This window comes from Protobothrops mucrosquamatus, unplaced genomic scaffold (genome assembly GCF_001527695.2).
Source record: "Protobothrops mucrosquamatus isolate PMUCROS unplaced genomic scaffold, P.Mucros_1.0 scaffold1574, whole genome shotgun sequence".
NCBI classification, from domain to species: domain Eukaryota; kingdom Metazoa; phylum Chordata; class Lepidosauria; order Squamata; family Viperidae; genus Protobothrops; species Protobothrops mucrosquamatus.
In genome coordinates, this window is record NW_015387738.1 from 179,614 (window position 1) to 194,196 (window position 14,583).

The 14,583-nt window shown below is 36.0% G+C and overlaps 1 protein-coding gene across 1 annotated transcript in view; it reads right to left on the reverse strand.

Moving 5' to 3' along the window:
* Positions 1 to 2,704: 2,704 nt before the first annotated feature.
* The window catches only part of SMOC2 (SPARC related modular calcium binding 2), a gene marked incomplete at its 5' end in the record, with an annotated part of 72,699 nt that continues 60,820 nt past the window's right edge, over positions 2,705 to 14,583 (reverse strand). Inside the window, 4 exons of the mRNA XM_015822455.1 lie at positions 2,705 to 2,728; positions 7,370 to 7,413; positions 9,389 to 9,663; positions 14,112 to 14,214. Coding sequence (XP_015677941.1) covers positions 2,705 to 2,728; positions 7,370 to 7,413; positions 9,389 to 9,663; positions 14,112 to 14,214 — 446 coding nt within the window. The remainder of the gene's footprint in view (positions 2,729 to 7,369; positions 7,414 to 9,388; positions 9,664 to 14,111; positions 14,215 to 14,583) is intronic.

Genomic DNA, 14,583 nt, shown 5'->3' on the forward strand with positions numbered 1-14,583 from the left:
TAACCAGCATTAATCTGTCTTTCCTGGCAGACTATAAAGAGCCAAACATCTTTGGGAAATGAGTCACCTTGCCAGATTTAGATATCTTTAATTTGTTTCTTCTAGCACAAGAAATCTGTCAGCAGTCTTCTTATGTTTTCTTCCTCCTGTTTGCTCATATATTTTAAAACTCATTTAACCTCATTCTGTCTTAGTGATATTTTAATTTCAGTGCAGCTCATGCTGACAATCATGGTAAGGCTAGAAAAATATTTACAATTGATTGAAATTTCATTCCTGATCAGCTCTGATCACCCAGAACTGCCCAGCCAAAACTTTTGTACCCTTTGGGGCTTGGTAATTGAATACTAATGTCTCTTTCTTTCCCTGACTCTAATTACAAAACTGCTTTGCTTTTGTTCTTATTTCCATTTGTACACTGTCTTTTAACTACACAGCTATATACAACTATAGGTACATTTTGAAATGTTGAAATGGATAATTCCTAAAGCAATTTGTGACAGAATAGAGTTATACCTCTGCTTATTCTGTGTTAATCTGTGTGTCTCATATTAATCTAAATTCACACAACCATCTGCAACAAGTGTTACTAGGAACATGTGTGGTGTGGAATTTTACTATTTTTTCAGTTAATGGAAATCCAGTATTTGTCAATCTCTAATATATATTAAAATTCACAATTGGTTACTTAGATGATTGTATCAAGTATTTGCCTATTCCATAAATTAGGTCTTGAATCTTTGTTGTTCATTAAAAAAAACCCAGTATAATATTATGTGGAAACAGAATGTGCATCAACTGATCTGTTAAGAATCAAGTAAATATATAAAGTTATATGAGTTGCAGACAATAAAAAACACTTCATAGCACACTATATTTTTAATCTAAAACATTTAAATTCAAAGTTTAGCATTATAAAAAAGTATCAAATTCTAAGTGAGAAAAGGTTTTTTTTAAGACATAAACATTCCTATGTATATGGTTATCTCCTTATGCCCAAACGTCTGGATAAAAACTCATTTTATATTGCTCAAATTGAATCTGAATAAAGTCATCCAGTCACACATTATTAGGCAATTTTAAATGCAGATATAAATACAATATAGAGACAAAATCAGAACACAATCACCAAAAGCTATTCTACATAATTAGCTAGCAAACCTCTGTTAATGAATTGAAAAGAATATTGGTCACTTTTAACAATCACAGCTACCCTCTTTACTTTCTTAATATATACAATCAGTTATTTTATCCATTTGGTCTCTTTGGCTAAAACCTCTCCAAAATCAAAAAGGTAAAGTTTTTAAAACGATTCTTTGTTCTTTTGGTATGAAGGACACATCTACACATTCTTGTTCCTTTAAGGTATTCAAGAAATGAACTGAAAAATCCTACCTCCAACAGATCGGAAGGAAAGGTATGAAAACTTGTAAGATCATCTCCCAGGTGGCAAGAAAGATGCCCCAAGGGAGAGCTTGGCCTAATTTCATCTCCTTACCATAACTGTACATAATTTGTCCAAGTTATAGGTTTTAACTTCATAAGACCTGGGGCTCCAAAGTTGCATATCTTAGCCCAGGGGTAGGCAACCTGGCTCAGGAATTCTGGGAGTTGAAGTCCACAAGTCATAAAAGAACCAAGGTTGCCTACCCCTGTTTTAGCCTGTCCATGTGTAAGAAGCAGCGATGACGGACAAGCCTGTTTTACTTTCTTAACAAATGGGTCCTTTTACTGCTATTCTGTGGCTTAACAGAATCAGCTCTGAGTGACAGAATGAACTTTCTTTCCCTTTACTGGCTGATTAAACCAGAGGTCTTCAAACTCGGCCCTTTTATGACTCATGGACTTCAACTCCCAGAATTCCTCAGCCAACATGCCCGGCTGAGGGATTCTGGGAGTTGAAGTCCATGAGTCATCAAAGGGTCGAGTTTGAAGACCCCTGGATTAAACCATCCCAAAACAAAATGATAGAAACTAAAATAAACATATACTCCTGCCCTCTAGAAATTATAGGAAATAGAAGAAGACAAAAATGTGTTTTTTTGGGTTTTTTTTTACAAACTAGAGTGTGATTGCAGCCTAGTGTACAACTGTATCTTTAAGAAAAGGTATTTATCTTTTCAATAAAAACACCCTAAACATTTCTAAAATCTCTGTTCTTAGATAAGGTGCATAAATCACCAATGCTTTTTAATCTTTTCTGGGGCTTTAAAAACATGCAACCTCAAGCATAGATTATGAAACTTCGAGAGCTCAGTAGACTTCAGATCAAGCTGGTTCAATAATGTTAACGGTTACATAAAAATAAGCAATTCTACTGAAAATGTGTATGTGTGTACGTGTATAAAGGTATGTATGCGCACACAAACACACAAACACATATACATACTACAAGGCTAGCTTCTACAAGACAGAACATTATTCTTTTCAGAACAGATTAAATGCAAACTTTTACATCTCCAAGACATATAGATTTCAGACAACAAAAAAAGACACATACATTGTATGTGGTAATTGTTTAAAATAAGCTGTTACTACATTTTCACAGATTTTTTTTTAAAAAAATGTCTGTTTAAATATCTCATTTCTACAAAGTGAATTTACATTTAAAGTACAAAGTGCAAATACTATGGTTGCTCTTTATTGACCTTTGGTGAGGGAGTCTCCCACATGTCCGGGGAGATTTGCCTTGGATAGGAAGTGTTCAGCCTTGCTTCTTTGAGGATGGCTGTCAATAAAAATGTGAAAAATAGTATTTCATGTGTATGCTACTATAGTATACATGGTGATATTAAACTAAGGAAGAACAGTTTTAGTAATATTTTGAGACAAATATATTGCAATTAGAATGGAATATTCCATAGTGCTAAATGTATCACAAAAGGATCTTGCTATGATCAGCTATCAATTATCAAAGGTTTGCACTGCAAACAATTACCTCTTTTTATCCTTTGTTTCAACAGCAAGCAATAAAGTTCTGAAGAGAACAGATTGCCTCTAGCTACTGTCATAACTGATGGAAAGTAAATCTGATGGGTGTGGAAAAACAGTTGCTTTGTTCTGAAGCTCTCCAGATTCTTTTTTTTTCTTTCTTTCTTTCTTTCTTTCTTTCTTTCTTTCTTTCTTTCTTTCTTTCTTTCTTTCTTTCTTTCTTTCTTTCTTTCTTTCTTTCTCTCTCTCTCTCTCTCTCTCTTTCTTTCTTTCTTTCTTTCTTTCTTTCTTTCCTTCTCCCTCTCCCTCTGTGATTGATTCTTTTTGATTACATCTGCTGAGCCACTCAGGTCTGGCAGAGAAGGCATGCTGTAAGTCCGGCCTCCTCTGTTTCCCACCCATTGGGACAGTGAGGCTTTGGTATGTCCCATTGGTGGATTCTCCATCTCCTGTGCTGGAGAAGGGGCGTTGTCTTACCTGAACGCCTTTTCTCAGCACAGAGATGGAGAATCCACACCCACCCTTAAGGTCAGTTAGGCCGGAATTAGGGTTTTGAGAGCCAACACCTCGTCCTAGCATCAGCCGCTTTTGCCCTTGTCAAGACTGGATCTCCTAGTAAGTCCCATCTGCCAGGGAATTACATTTGGAGGGTTCCAGGAGGCGGGTCTTCTCTACTGCAGCATCCACCTTGTGGAATCTCCTTCCCCTTTCCAGAAGTGAAATTAGCTCCACGCCTCCCAACATTCTGCAAGTCCCTCAAAACCTGGCTATGGTATCTGACCTGGGGGGGGGGGGGACAGGGGACTGGAGAAACTTTGCAATGGCTTCATTACTGTGGTTAATATCATCATCTCTTGTTTTTGTGATTTTTAATAATTATTTTTAATAATATCAATATACTTTTACAGGTTTATTTACTTTTTTTCCACAATGTACATATATTTTTGTGCATTTATTTTTTTAAAATTAAATATTGCATACTGCCCAGAGTTATTTTCTTATGTCATGGACAGCTGTACAAATATGATAAACAAATCAAAGTAAGATTTGATTTTTAATATAGAAATGAATATAAAAATCAAACCAGAGACTTTTCTTTTAGGTTTTATGGACAAGGAGCTTAAAACAAAATCTCAAACTTTGTTTTTGTACAAAAATGGAAAGATGCATTAATTCCCACAATGGAAGAGTAGCTGGAAAAATTGATGTTGCTAGAGACATGGCCAGATTAACTGCTTTAATCAAAGAAAAGAATGCATCCAATTTTTGTTTCTACTTGGAAATTGCTTCTAGATTTTGTGTTTGAGACAGAAAAAAATGAAACTAACTTTGGGATTTACCAAATAGAAATGTTTGTTGTTACAGAAATAGCTAGTATATACTAAGTAAGCAAAGTAAAAAGTTGAGGTTGCAATATTGCCTTTAATCTATTGTGCTAAAAAGAGTTGGAAGTTAATGTTTCTTTTCTCTTCACCTCATACTTCCCTCTTCTCCTTTTCCCTCTTCCTCACTTTTCTACTACCTTTATTTTTTACTTGTGGTTTATAGTTTGATAAGCTTAATTAAAATCATATTTAAAAATAAATATGGTAAATAACTACATAAATAATTTTCCTTCCATAAGAACAAATTCCATCTATAAATGTAATTTTCACCTCATGCCTGGGGCTGAAATCAGACTGCCATATATCCTCTAGACTCTAGAGACCTTTGTAACCTCCATATAGACCTCTATAATTGCAACTCTATCACTTTCTCAAGATCTAGGCTAGGCCTCTTAAGAAGTGAGGAAACCAGTGCCTCTTTCAGAACTCCTGGAACCTCTCCTTCATTTTTGATTACTGCCTGGATTCAACTCTTAATTCTTTTATGGACACTTTAATCAGCTAAGTGAGTGAGACTGCACATGTAGTTGAGCTAAGATCACTTCCCTGAGATTCACAGGTTTACAGAGCTTACAGAAAACATAATAAGACATCACCTCTGCAAGTGATATTATCCACGAAATGTTCAACCAGGTTACTGCAAGTTACATCAATTGGTTATTCTAGCCTATATTTTCCTAAGAGAGTTTGAGCCACATTAACAATACAGTTGGCTGACATTCCATAGATGCATAAATAGGGTCGTGATAAGAGTTGTGAAGCTTATAAATCTAATAAATGCTTCCTGGTTGCAAGAATAGGCTTGAATCAGAATTGTCCCTATTTTGGCCACCCCAATTTTTTATTTTCTAATAGGGTTGCTTCAGGTTTCTCTTCGTCTATTTCATTTCCCAAAGTTAGGTGGCCAGGTAAAGACTCTGCATTCAGGAGAAGCTCAGAAAAGTCCAGTGGAGTCTTTCGTATTTTCTGAGCTTGGTTGTTGCTTGCAGACATTTCATTATCTGGCTAGGTCATGTCATCATTTCTCTTTTATTGGTATCAGAAAAAAAACACCTGTCCAGCAACCTGGCCATACAGTATTTGTATTTCAGAATAATACGGTATCCATCAGGATTAGCCTTTAACTTTTGAGAAAATCATGTGCTCTCTGAAATCAGCCCCTCTCCCTGCACAGACTCTGGCTCTGGTTAATCACAAGAAAGGGTTTGTTGGTAACATCATCTGGAACTAAATCGTATAACATACACTTCAAGTTAAAGGTGAGATCTTATGTGTGGCCAACTGCATGTGTTGTGCTGTTAGATTTTTTTTTTGCAGATAAACATGATGTTCAAAAGTAACCTAAATCCAAGGTGTTTAGTAATCTGGATATCTGGCTCATGGCTTGAGAGGGGGCCCTGGATCAGAGAGTGCACTAATTTTCTCTCTTCCCATGAACCAGTTCATGGCAACATTTCCTGCCATACTTCCTCTGGCTTAGCCTTATTCTTATCTTCTCCTTTTCTGATCCACTTAGTAACCTAGCTTCTAGCCAATCAACCAAGGGCCAGCTAAAAATGCTCTTATTGATGTCCAACTACAACAGAGCAGAATAATCTCACCTAATAGCTATTCACTATCAAATCATGCATGCAAACTCCATCTTCTAATAACAAAAGGTTGGCCCTCTTCAGCTTCCCATAGATCTAACTTCAGATGCACTGCTTCTGATTCTGTGGAATCAGAGGAAACAGGGAGAAATCCACTTTCACTGTCTTCTTACTCCATCCAGGGCAGGGGCCCTCCTCTGTTTTCCAACTCTTCTTCAGGGAACAGATAATTCTATCCTGAAGCCTTCAGCATCAGCTGTAGCATTTGCCATTCATAGTCCTATATTTGTGTGGATGAGAAGATGAGACCTATCTCTTTCTCAGAGGTCAAACTATAGTGAAAATAAGGCCGTTCAGATCTCCTGTGTCTCACCACTTCACAATAGCAGCCAGGATACCTCAGGTACAAATGTTTTCCCCTGTCACATTATAGAGAAAAGAAAAAATGTCTTTCTCTGTTCAATTATATTTTAGCCTAGTCCTTTTTCATAAATGCTAGTTTACCGAATGAAGGCCGTTCAAAACTATGACTTCTCACCTGCAGTCTGAAAGCATTTTAGACCACAACACTATCGCTCCAATTTACCACTTCACTGTTCATAATGTGTGTATTGAGTCTTAGATCATTTATGGCTCATTCCCTAATGGAAACAGAGCTGATTGTTGTCTTTAAGGTAAGTAGTTCCTTTTTAAATGTTTTTTTTTGTGTGTGTGTGAGGCAGATTCAATTCTAGAGCCTTCCTTTCAAGCCAGGGCTCTCCTAATGAAAGCCCCTTTTGGCATCTGTGAGGACCCTTTATGGCCTCCCATTGCTGTAGCAGTTAACTGCCAACAGATGGTTTGTACAGCTAGGGCCATTTCAAGGCTATCACTTCACAGGACGAGCTTTTAAAATAATTGCAAATGAGTCAGCAGAAATATTGGATCAAATAATTCTTTAAGAAAAAGAGAGAAAAGATAGCACTATTGCACTATATCCTTTACATGTTATCAGATGACCGGAAAGCTGGAGGAGGCCAGAGGGGAGAAAAATAAAGCCAACTTTGGATTTGAACGAAGAGTAAGTCACATGCGCATAGCCACAACAATTACGTAATCAAAATAAATGGTTGGAACAGTTCTAAGAGTCAGGGTTTCCAGGCCATCTTGCTCAAAATGTAAGAGATATTTAGGGAATTAAATCACTGAGTGATGTAGAAAGGAAGGCTTTGGACTCTGTGAGATGCTTCCAAAGGTGTAAAAAAAACCTTCACTAAATTCTCACTGGTTTAGAGAAGATAAATGTCAAGAAAGTGGCAGAAAATGAGAATCATATAACCTGGTAGCTAGTTTCTCTCCTTGCAGAGATGACTTTGGTAGCTACTTTGTGAATGCTTTCACAGTTCAGTGTGGTTGCCCAACCAGGCAAATTCCAAATGCTATCAAGAATGGAAAAGTTATTTTCCCCCCCCTTCCTATATTTACCTGCCTGTTAGAAGGAGTACTTTCAGCATGTCTTCTGGGAATTGCTGAGGAGCAAAAGAGACGAGAAGTTATTTGAGAGTAAGCAGGATTCTATGCAACAATTTAAATAGACTTTAAACCTTTCAGATATTCATTTCAGTTATTCCTTAGCAACAGAACTAGATGCTATAAATTTGATGGTCTTGCTTCGCTTGTGGGTCCTGATCATAGAGCAATTCTTCCACTTAGCCACCAAAACCTCAGGCTGAAACTACTGGAGATTCAGCTAGCCCAATTACAGTATTTACAGCCAGGCAAGAGTAGAGAGGCTAGAAGTGGTTTATCTGCACAATAATGAACTGTGGAGGGATTGTGCTTATTCACTTTATAATTTTTAAATTAAAATGTATCAGGGTGCTCACATTTCCAAGAGTAAAAACCATGATGCATAATTTGTAGGACTGTATATATTTACCTATATTAATCTATATTTCAATTTGCCAACATTTCCATATAAAAATTACACTCACTCACTCACTCACTCACATATGAACATAAGATTTGGAAGGACTTCTCTGTAATGAAGTAGCTTTCAGTAATTCCAAACACATTCTTTTTCCAGTTGTGCCTTTGCATATTTGCACAAAGATTTCTAAGTCAAGACAAATTAATGATCAACAAGCAATAGATCCGTCTATCATTCAGGAAATGGAGGGGAATAATCTTTTTTCCCAACCCCATTTCTTCTGCTACTAAGATGTACCCCAAAAGATGAAGCATGAAAGAAACCTCAGGCACTATCAAAAGAATCTGATTTTCTAATCCCATCTCTATGTCTATTTTTTTTCTGCTTTCTGCAGTTCTCCAGCTGTCCCCTCTCCCTCATGTTCTGAAGTCAGGGCTGTGGTAACTGGACTTAAAAAAAACAAACCCTAGGCAACCAATCAATGTAAGCATAAGGTCAGAGTCCCCTGCATCTCCTTGCATGCACATGCATTTATGTGTATACACACACATACATATTTGCAAAAAAGACATACTCTCAGAAATTATGCTAAGCCTCAATTCTTTTCTGCTTTCAGGAAAAACATTCCACTTCATTCACATTTTTTGTAAGCTATATTAATAACAATTCAGGAAGGTCTCTAAGGTAAGATAAAAAAAATCAAGATGGTGGTCATGGCAATGTGATTGAAGCTTTGTTTATTTTGTATATGTATTATAATAATTTTATCCGCTTTACGGAATTCTAAAGGTTTCTATTTCTTTTGATTAATAACTAACCGTTAAATTTCATGACACATCTTTAACTTTTAGTAAGGTACTTTCTCCCAGGCTGAATAGTGTCTAATAGGAATAGCATATTTTGTACATGCTCTTTTTCTGAATGCCAGATGACATTTCTTGCCAGAATATTCTGCCTTTAAACTTTTGCTCATTTCCAAAATTTATTTTGCTTTTTATTGTTTTAATGTCTGTCTTTAAGTGTCTGTCTTCTTCAAGTGTTGTGATGATAAATGCCATTTTATATGCAGTTCAAAAAGCACAATTCACACTTGAGAGGAAGTTATTAGCTAGGCTGGGGGGACATCCTTTTGTGGAAATACAACAATGTTTAACCTTTTTTTGCAAGTTACTGGAAAGACCCCCAAACAATTCAGTAAGAACTGAGCTGATTATTGAAAGTGGGAATAACAGCTGGGGACGACATGGGGGTAAAATAGAGGCAGTACCAGGGTGTCATCCCTCAAAGGAGCTGAATAGTTTTCAGGCCTTGCTAACAACCATCCTAAATCTGGGCTACAAATAACTCATTAAGGAATAGACGAAAGCAAACTCCACATTGATGTTGCCTACTCATCTTATTCAGTAGCAGTTAAATCTTTGTTTTTCAACTCTGCAAAGTGTTGACTCACTGGCTAGGGAATTCTGGCTGGGTAGGGAATTCTGGGAGTTGAACTCCAAACATCTTAAAGTTGCCAAAATTTAAAAACAACATTGAGCTACACAGTTCAAGAGCTAGAAATAAATTCTACTTACCGTGGCGTTTCTTTGTGTCTGCTTTATTGTCTTCTTTTGTTACACCTAGACAACCCATTAGTTCTGGAACTGTCAAAGATTTGTCATTGTTCACATCACAGTATTCCACAAACTTTTTCACACATTTTTTGGGCTTGGATTTTTTCCTCAGGAATTTCTTAAAAGGTTTGATTTCTTTTTTGCCAATGTCGCCACTGGCATTTTTATCCAGTTGCTTAAAATACCAATGAACAACTCTTTCCTCCAGGGTATGGTTTGGATCTGGTTCTGAAAGCCTACAAAAGAAGGAGTTCATTAATTGGTTAAATGATGGAAAGTGAATAGTAACATTTTGGAAAGTAGAATTGAGGACAAAACTGAATTTAATCTGATTTTGTATTTAAATTCAGTTCAATTAATATAACTGTGTGCGTGCACATATGCGTGTGCCTTCAGGTCAGGGTTGACTCCTGGTGACTGCCTAGACAAGTTCCTGCACTTTTCTTGGCACAGTTTTGGGGAAGTGATTTGTCATTTTTTTCGACAAAGTAGATCACAATCTACTTCTTGGTAAGCTAGAAAAAAGTGGGATAGACAGCATCACCACCAGATGGATTTGTAACTGGCTGGCAAACCGTACTTAATGAGTAGTCCTTAATGGACGTCTACACAGAGGGAAGTAAGCAGTGGGGTACCAGAAGGTTCCGTCTTAAGCCCAGTACTCTTCAATATCTTCATAAACAAGGGATGAGGGAATAGAAGGGGAACTCATCAAATTTGCAGATGATACTAAGATGGCAGGAATAGCCAACACCCTAAATGATAGGCTCAATATCCAGATGGATCTTGACAGACTTGAATACTGGGTCCTATCAAACAAAATAAAATTCAACATAGAGAAAACTAAAGTCTTACACTAAGGCACGAAAAACCAAAAGTACACGAACAGATTAGGTGAAACCTGGCTTAATAGCAGTAGCTGTGAGAGGGATATTAGACTCCTAGTGGACAATCAATTAAATATAAGCCAGCAGTATGGAGCAGCAGCCAAAAAAGCCAATGCAATTCTATTAACAGAGGGATTGAATCAAGATCACATGAGGTATTGGTACTGCTCTATAAAGCCTTAGTAGGGCCACACCTAAAATACTGCATCCAGTTTTGATCACCACACTATAAAAAAGATGTTGAAACTCTAGAGAGATTGCAGAGAAGAGCAACTAAGATGATTAGGGGCCTGAAGGCTAAAACATATGAAGAATGGTTGCAAGAACTGGGCATGGCTAGTCTAGTCAAGAGAAGGACCAGGGGAGACATGATAGCAGTGTTCCAATATTTGAGGGGCTGTCACAGAGTGGAAGGGGACAACCTATTTTCCAAAGCACCCAAAAGCCAGACAAGGAACAATGGATGGAAACTGATCAAAGAGAGCTTCAACCTAGAAATAAAGAGAACTTTTCTGACAGTGAGAACAATTAACCAATGGAACAGCTTGCCTTCAGAGGTTGTGGGTGCTTCATCACTGGAGGCTTTCAAGAAGAGACTGGACAGTCACTTGTCAGAAATGGTATAGGTATGGTCTCCTGCTTGAGCAGGGTGTTGGACTAGATGGCCTACAAGTTCCCTTCCAACTCTGTTATTCTTTTATTCTGTCATTGCCTCCTTCTTGGGACTGAGAAAGAGGGACCAGCTCAAGGTCATTCAGATGGCTTTATTCCTAAGATGGGACTGGAATTAATGGTCTCCTGGTTTCTAGCCTGGTACCTAAACTTCTATCCTAAACTAGCTCTCTAATTAAACATGACTACTCATATTTTAAACATTTTTTTCTTTTGGTCAATTCAAAACAATACTTTTATCATAGCTTCTGGCAGTCTCGGGCTCACCCACAGCTTTGGGGAGTGGGGAATGACCTGAAGCCTCAATTACTGTGGGTCAAGTTTAAGTGTTTAAGAGCTACACTACATTCCTCTTCATTACTTTCTCATGCCAAGGGGTAATACACACTAGAATATGCACAACAATCCTGAAACACTGAACATTGCATGGGAAAATAAATAAACTGTAGATAAACGTCTTTGCAGATGAGGTTGTCCACCATTTGTCTTCTCTCCCATAAACTCTTGAATGACTGGCATGGAGAAAAGATGGAAAATCTCAAGTTAATTCTTCTTCAAAATATTTTAAAAGGTTATTGTTTGCTTTTTTTAATACCTACACTTCAGTTCTATATAGTTTTATTATTATATTCAGTAGGACTAATTCTAGAATACATAACATTTAATGTTATTAAAGCAAACAAGTTATCACATGCATCAGTACATAATTTCCATATTATAGGCATGTTGTGAATTAAAAAATATTTTCATTGTCTCTGCTTTTTTAGATCACATTTGCCAGTCACTGTGACCTATGTCTCAATTCTGTTTTTTTAAGTCCAAAACACAAATGTATTGTACTGTAAATAACTAGGTGAATTGTGGATTTTAAATTCATTTGGTTTCAAAAGATTTTCATTGGGAAATGAGAGTTTGAATTCAAGTTAAGTAAGCCAGTTTTGTGGGATCTTTGGTGCTAAAATATTTCTTCTCTTTCCCTTCCTTCTTAAATCAAATTTAGTTTTATTAAACAGTGAAAGACAAACTATATTAACACAAAAACATACAGTACAGTAGTGGTTATGCAATGAAAGAAGAACTTGCATATATTACAGTGATTAAAATAAACTAATAAAAATATTAAGAACCTAATAATAAAAACAAAAAAAGATCTACATAATATCAATTTAATATCAGTATGGAAACAGTTGTCTTTAAGTTTGCCATTAAATCAAGACCAAATAAAAACAGATTACTCCATCTCCCATCCATTTTTGAATATAAAGACTTTTCAAAGATAGCTACTGTAAGAAACTCATGCTGTATCTTGAATCTTTTACTTAATATCAAGGGGCTGTTTATTTCTTATTGCTTAAGATTATCATAAAACTTTTCATAAAAGGGCAAAATCCATAGTAAAGTTTAACATCACATTTACATCTTTAACTGTTACAGCTTTTTGACCATTTATTTTAATAACTGTTATGATTTAAAACCAAAACAAAGCTATGGCTGGACAAAACCAATTCATATTCATAATTAAAAAGTATTAGTAAAAATTCTAATAATGCCAGCACAAAAAATATGACTTGTATTTTTTTAAAAAATGTCTTTGAAGAAAATAATATTTTTTGGTCAATTGACTTCATTTTTAAATTGTGAGACACATGTTTTACATTTCTTAAATCCTGGACACATTGATTTTCAAGACTGAATATTTCACTTCTTCATTCCACAGTTTTTATATATAAACAATACTGACCTTTATTCCATTTTTCATTCCAAATGAAATTGAATTGTTCATTTCACTTTGTCCACTGTATATCTTAAAGTTCTTAAGATTGCAGGTATTAATGGGGCTACTAAAACATCTGGAATGTACTGTTTTGTCAATAATCCATCTCTCTCTCTCTCTCTCTCTCTCTCTCTCTCTCTCTCTCCTCCACCATAATCTATTAGGATTCCCAATGGTTTATAAATATATATATATATTTAAAAACAGAATTAAAACTGAAATAATACCACAAATCCAAATCTATAATAAAAGAACAGATGGCATCTCATCACTTCTCCCTAAACTCAGTTTTACCAGTCTCCAGAGGCCTTCAACTTATTTTGCCTCAAGAAGGGGGCTGTTTCAAAGTATAGGGCTGCAACAGAAATGCATATCCCTTCATGTAAAAAGATTTAAGTTCGGTTTTTCCTCTAGCCACCCTTTTTTCAGCAACTTAACTTTTAAAAGTGTTTTATTATTTGACAGTTGGCAGGCAGCAAGTTAAATGCAGATTTAATCTCATTTAAAACTTAAACTCATAATTAATTATGTCAGTGAGTTTGTTTTAAGCTGATGAATTCTGGATCTTACATAGATATCCTAGCCAACCTTATATAAAACACACAGAGATGTACTAGTAGATCCAAATTTGTCTTCTTACCCACCACTCCTCCAGAGTAGAGTCTGGAATCTTTAATTTCCACAGTCCTATGGCCCAGATCCAACAAGAGTACTTCCCATTCAATCTGGTCAAAACTGAATTAGTCACGCGCAGATTAAGTTGCTTCGCTTTCAAAGCTTTTTACTTATAAGTAATTTTAATTGGGACTGTTCTGCTAAATTTTATTTTTACTGCTGACATTTCTATGCCACTCTATTCCAAACAGTGCTGAATGTTATACAACAACAGCAGAATAAAAACAGCAGGGAAAAAACCCCAAAAATAATGTAAACCATACAAGATCTGATACTTTATATTCCATTTTGCTGCATCAAAAAGAAATAATATCCAATAACGATTGCTTTGTGCTTATATGGACAAAATTCGTACTATGATTTTATTTGTCATGGATGAAATGTAGGTACTAAAAACAACAAAAACATGAACTTTTAATGTGTAAAATACAGTTCTTATTTTAAATGATTTATTTAATTCTTTAATTTCTGTTATTGCACCAATAATTTTCAGCCATTTCAAATGGACTATTGGTGAATGTTCAAAAGATAGAGAGGCCTTTAATCAGCAAGGGAATGCTAATAAACACCACAGAACCAGCCGGAGAAATAAAAATAGTTTCTCTGGCAGCAAAATCCTGCATAGGTTTTACGAAAAGGAGGAAATGTCCACCCCTTTTTGGAAAGAACCACCCACCTGCTGGAAGACACTGCAGGATCAGAGACAGCATGCACCATATCTGTGGAAAGTGCATCTAGAACACTGGTCAGAAATTCATTCTTTTTGGCACCAGGACAACCTAAAACGGGAGAAAAAAATATATCCTTTATTGTTTGCATTGTTTTAGTTTGCTTTATTCAAGAGCTGCAATTGAGCTGGAAAAGGGATATCACGGCATTGCATTTTAGGATTGCTCAGAATCTGATCCTGGGTGAATCATCTGTTCTATCATCTTCGATAGAACAGAGAAAAAGTTCATAATTTTGCAAAATGAAGCTGCTCAGGTTATTGAAGTTATAATGTTGCCAAAGATAATTTTTACTGAGTCTAACAGAAATTTGATATAATTTCATACGTTGGTATTACGGTTTTGATGACACCAAAAAGACATATTTTGTGTAATCTCAACCCAATTTCCATCACGTGGCATCTTCATATTCTGTTTGCT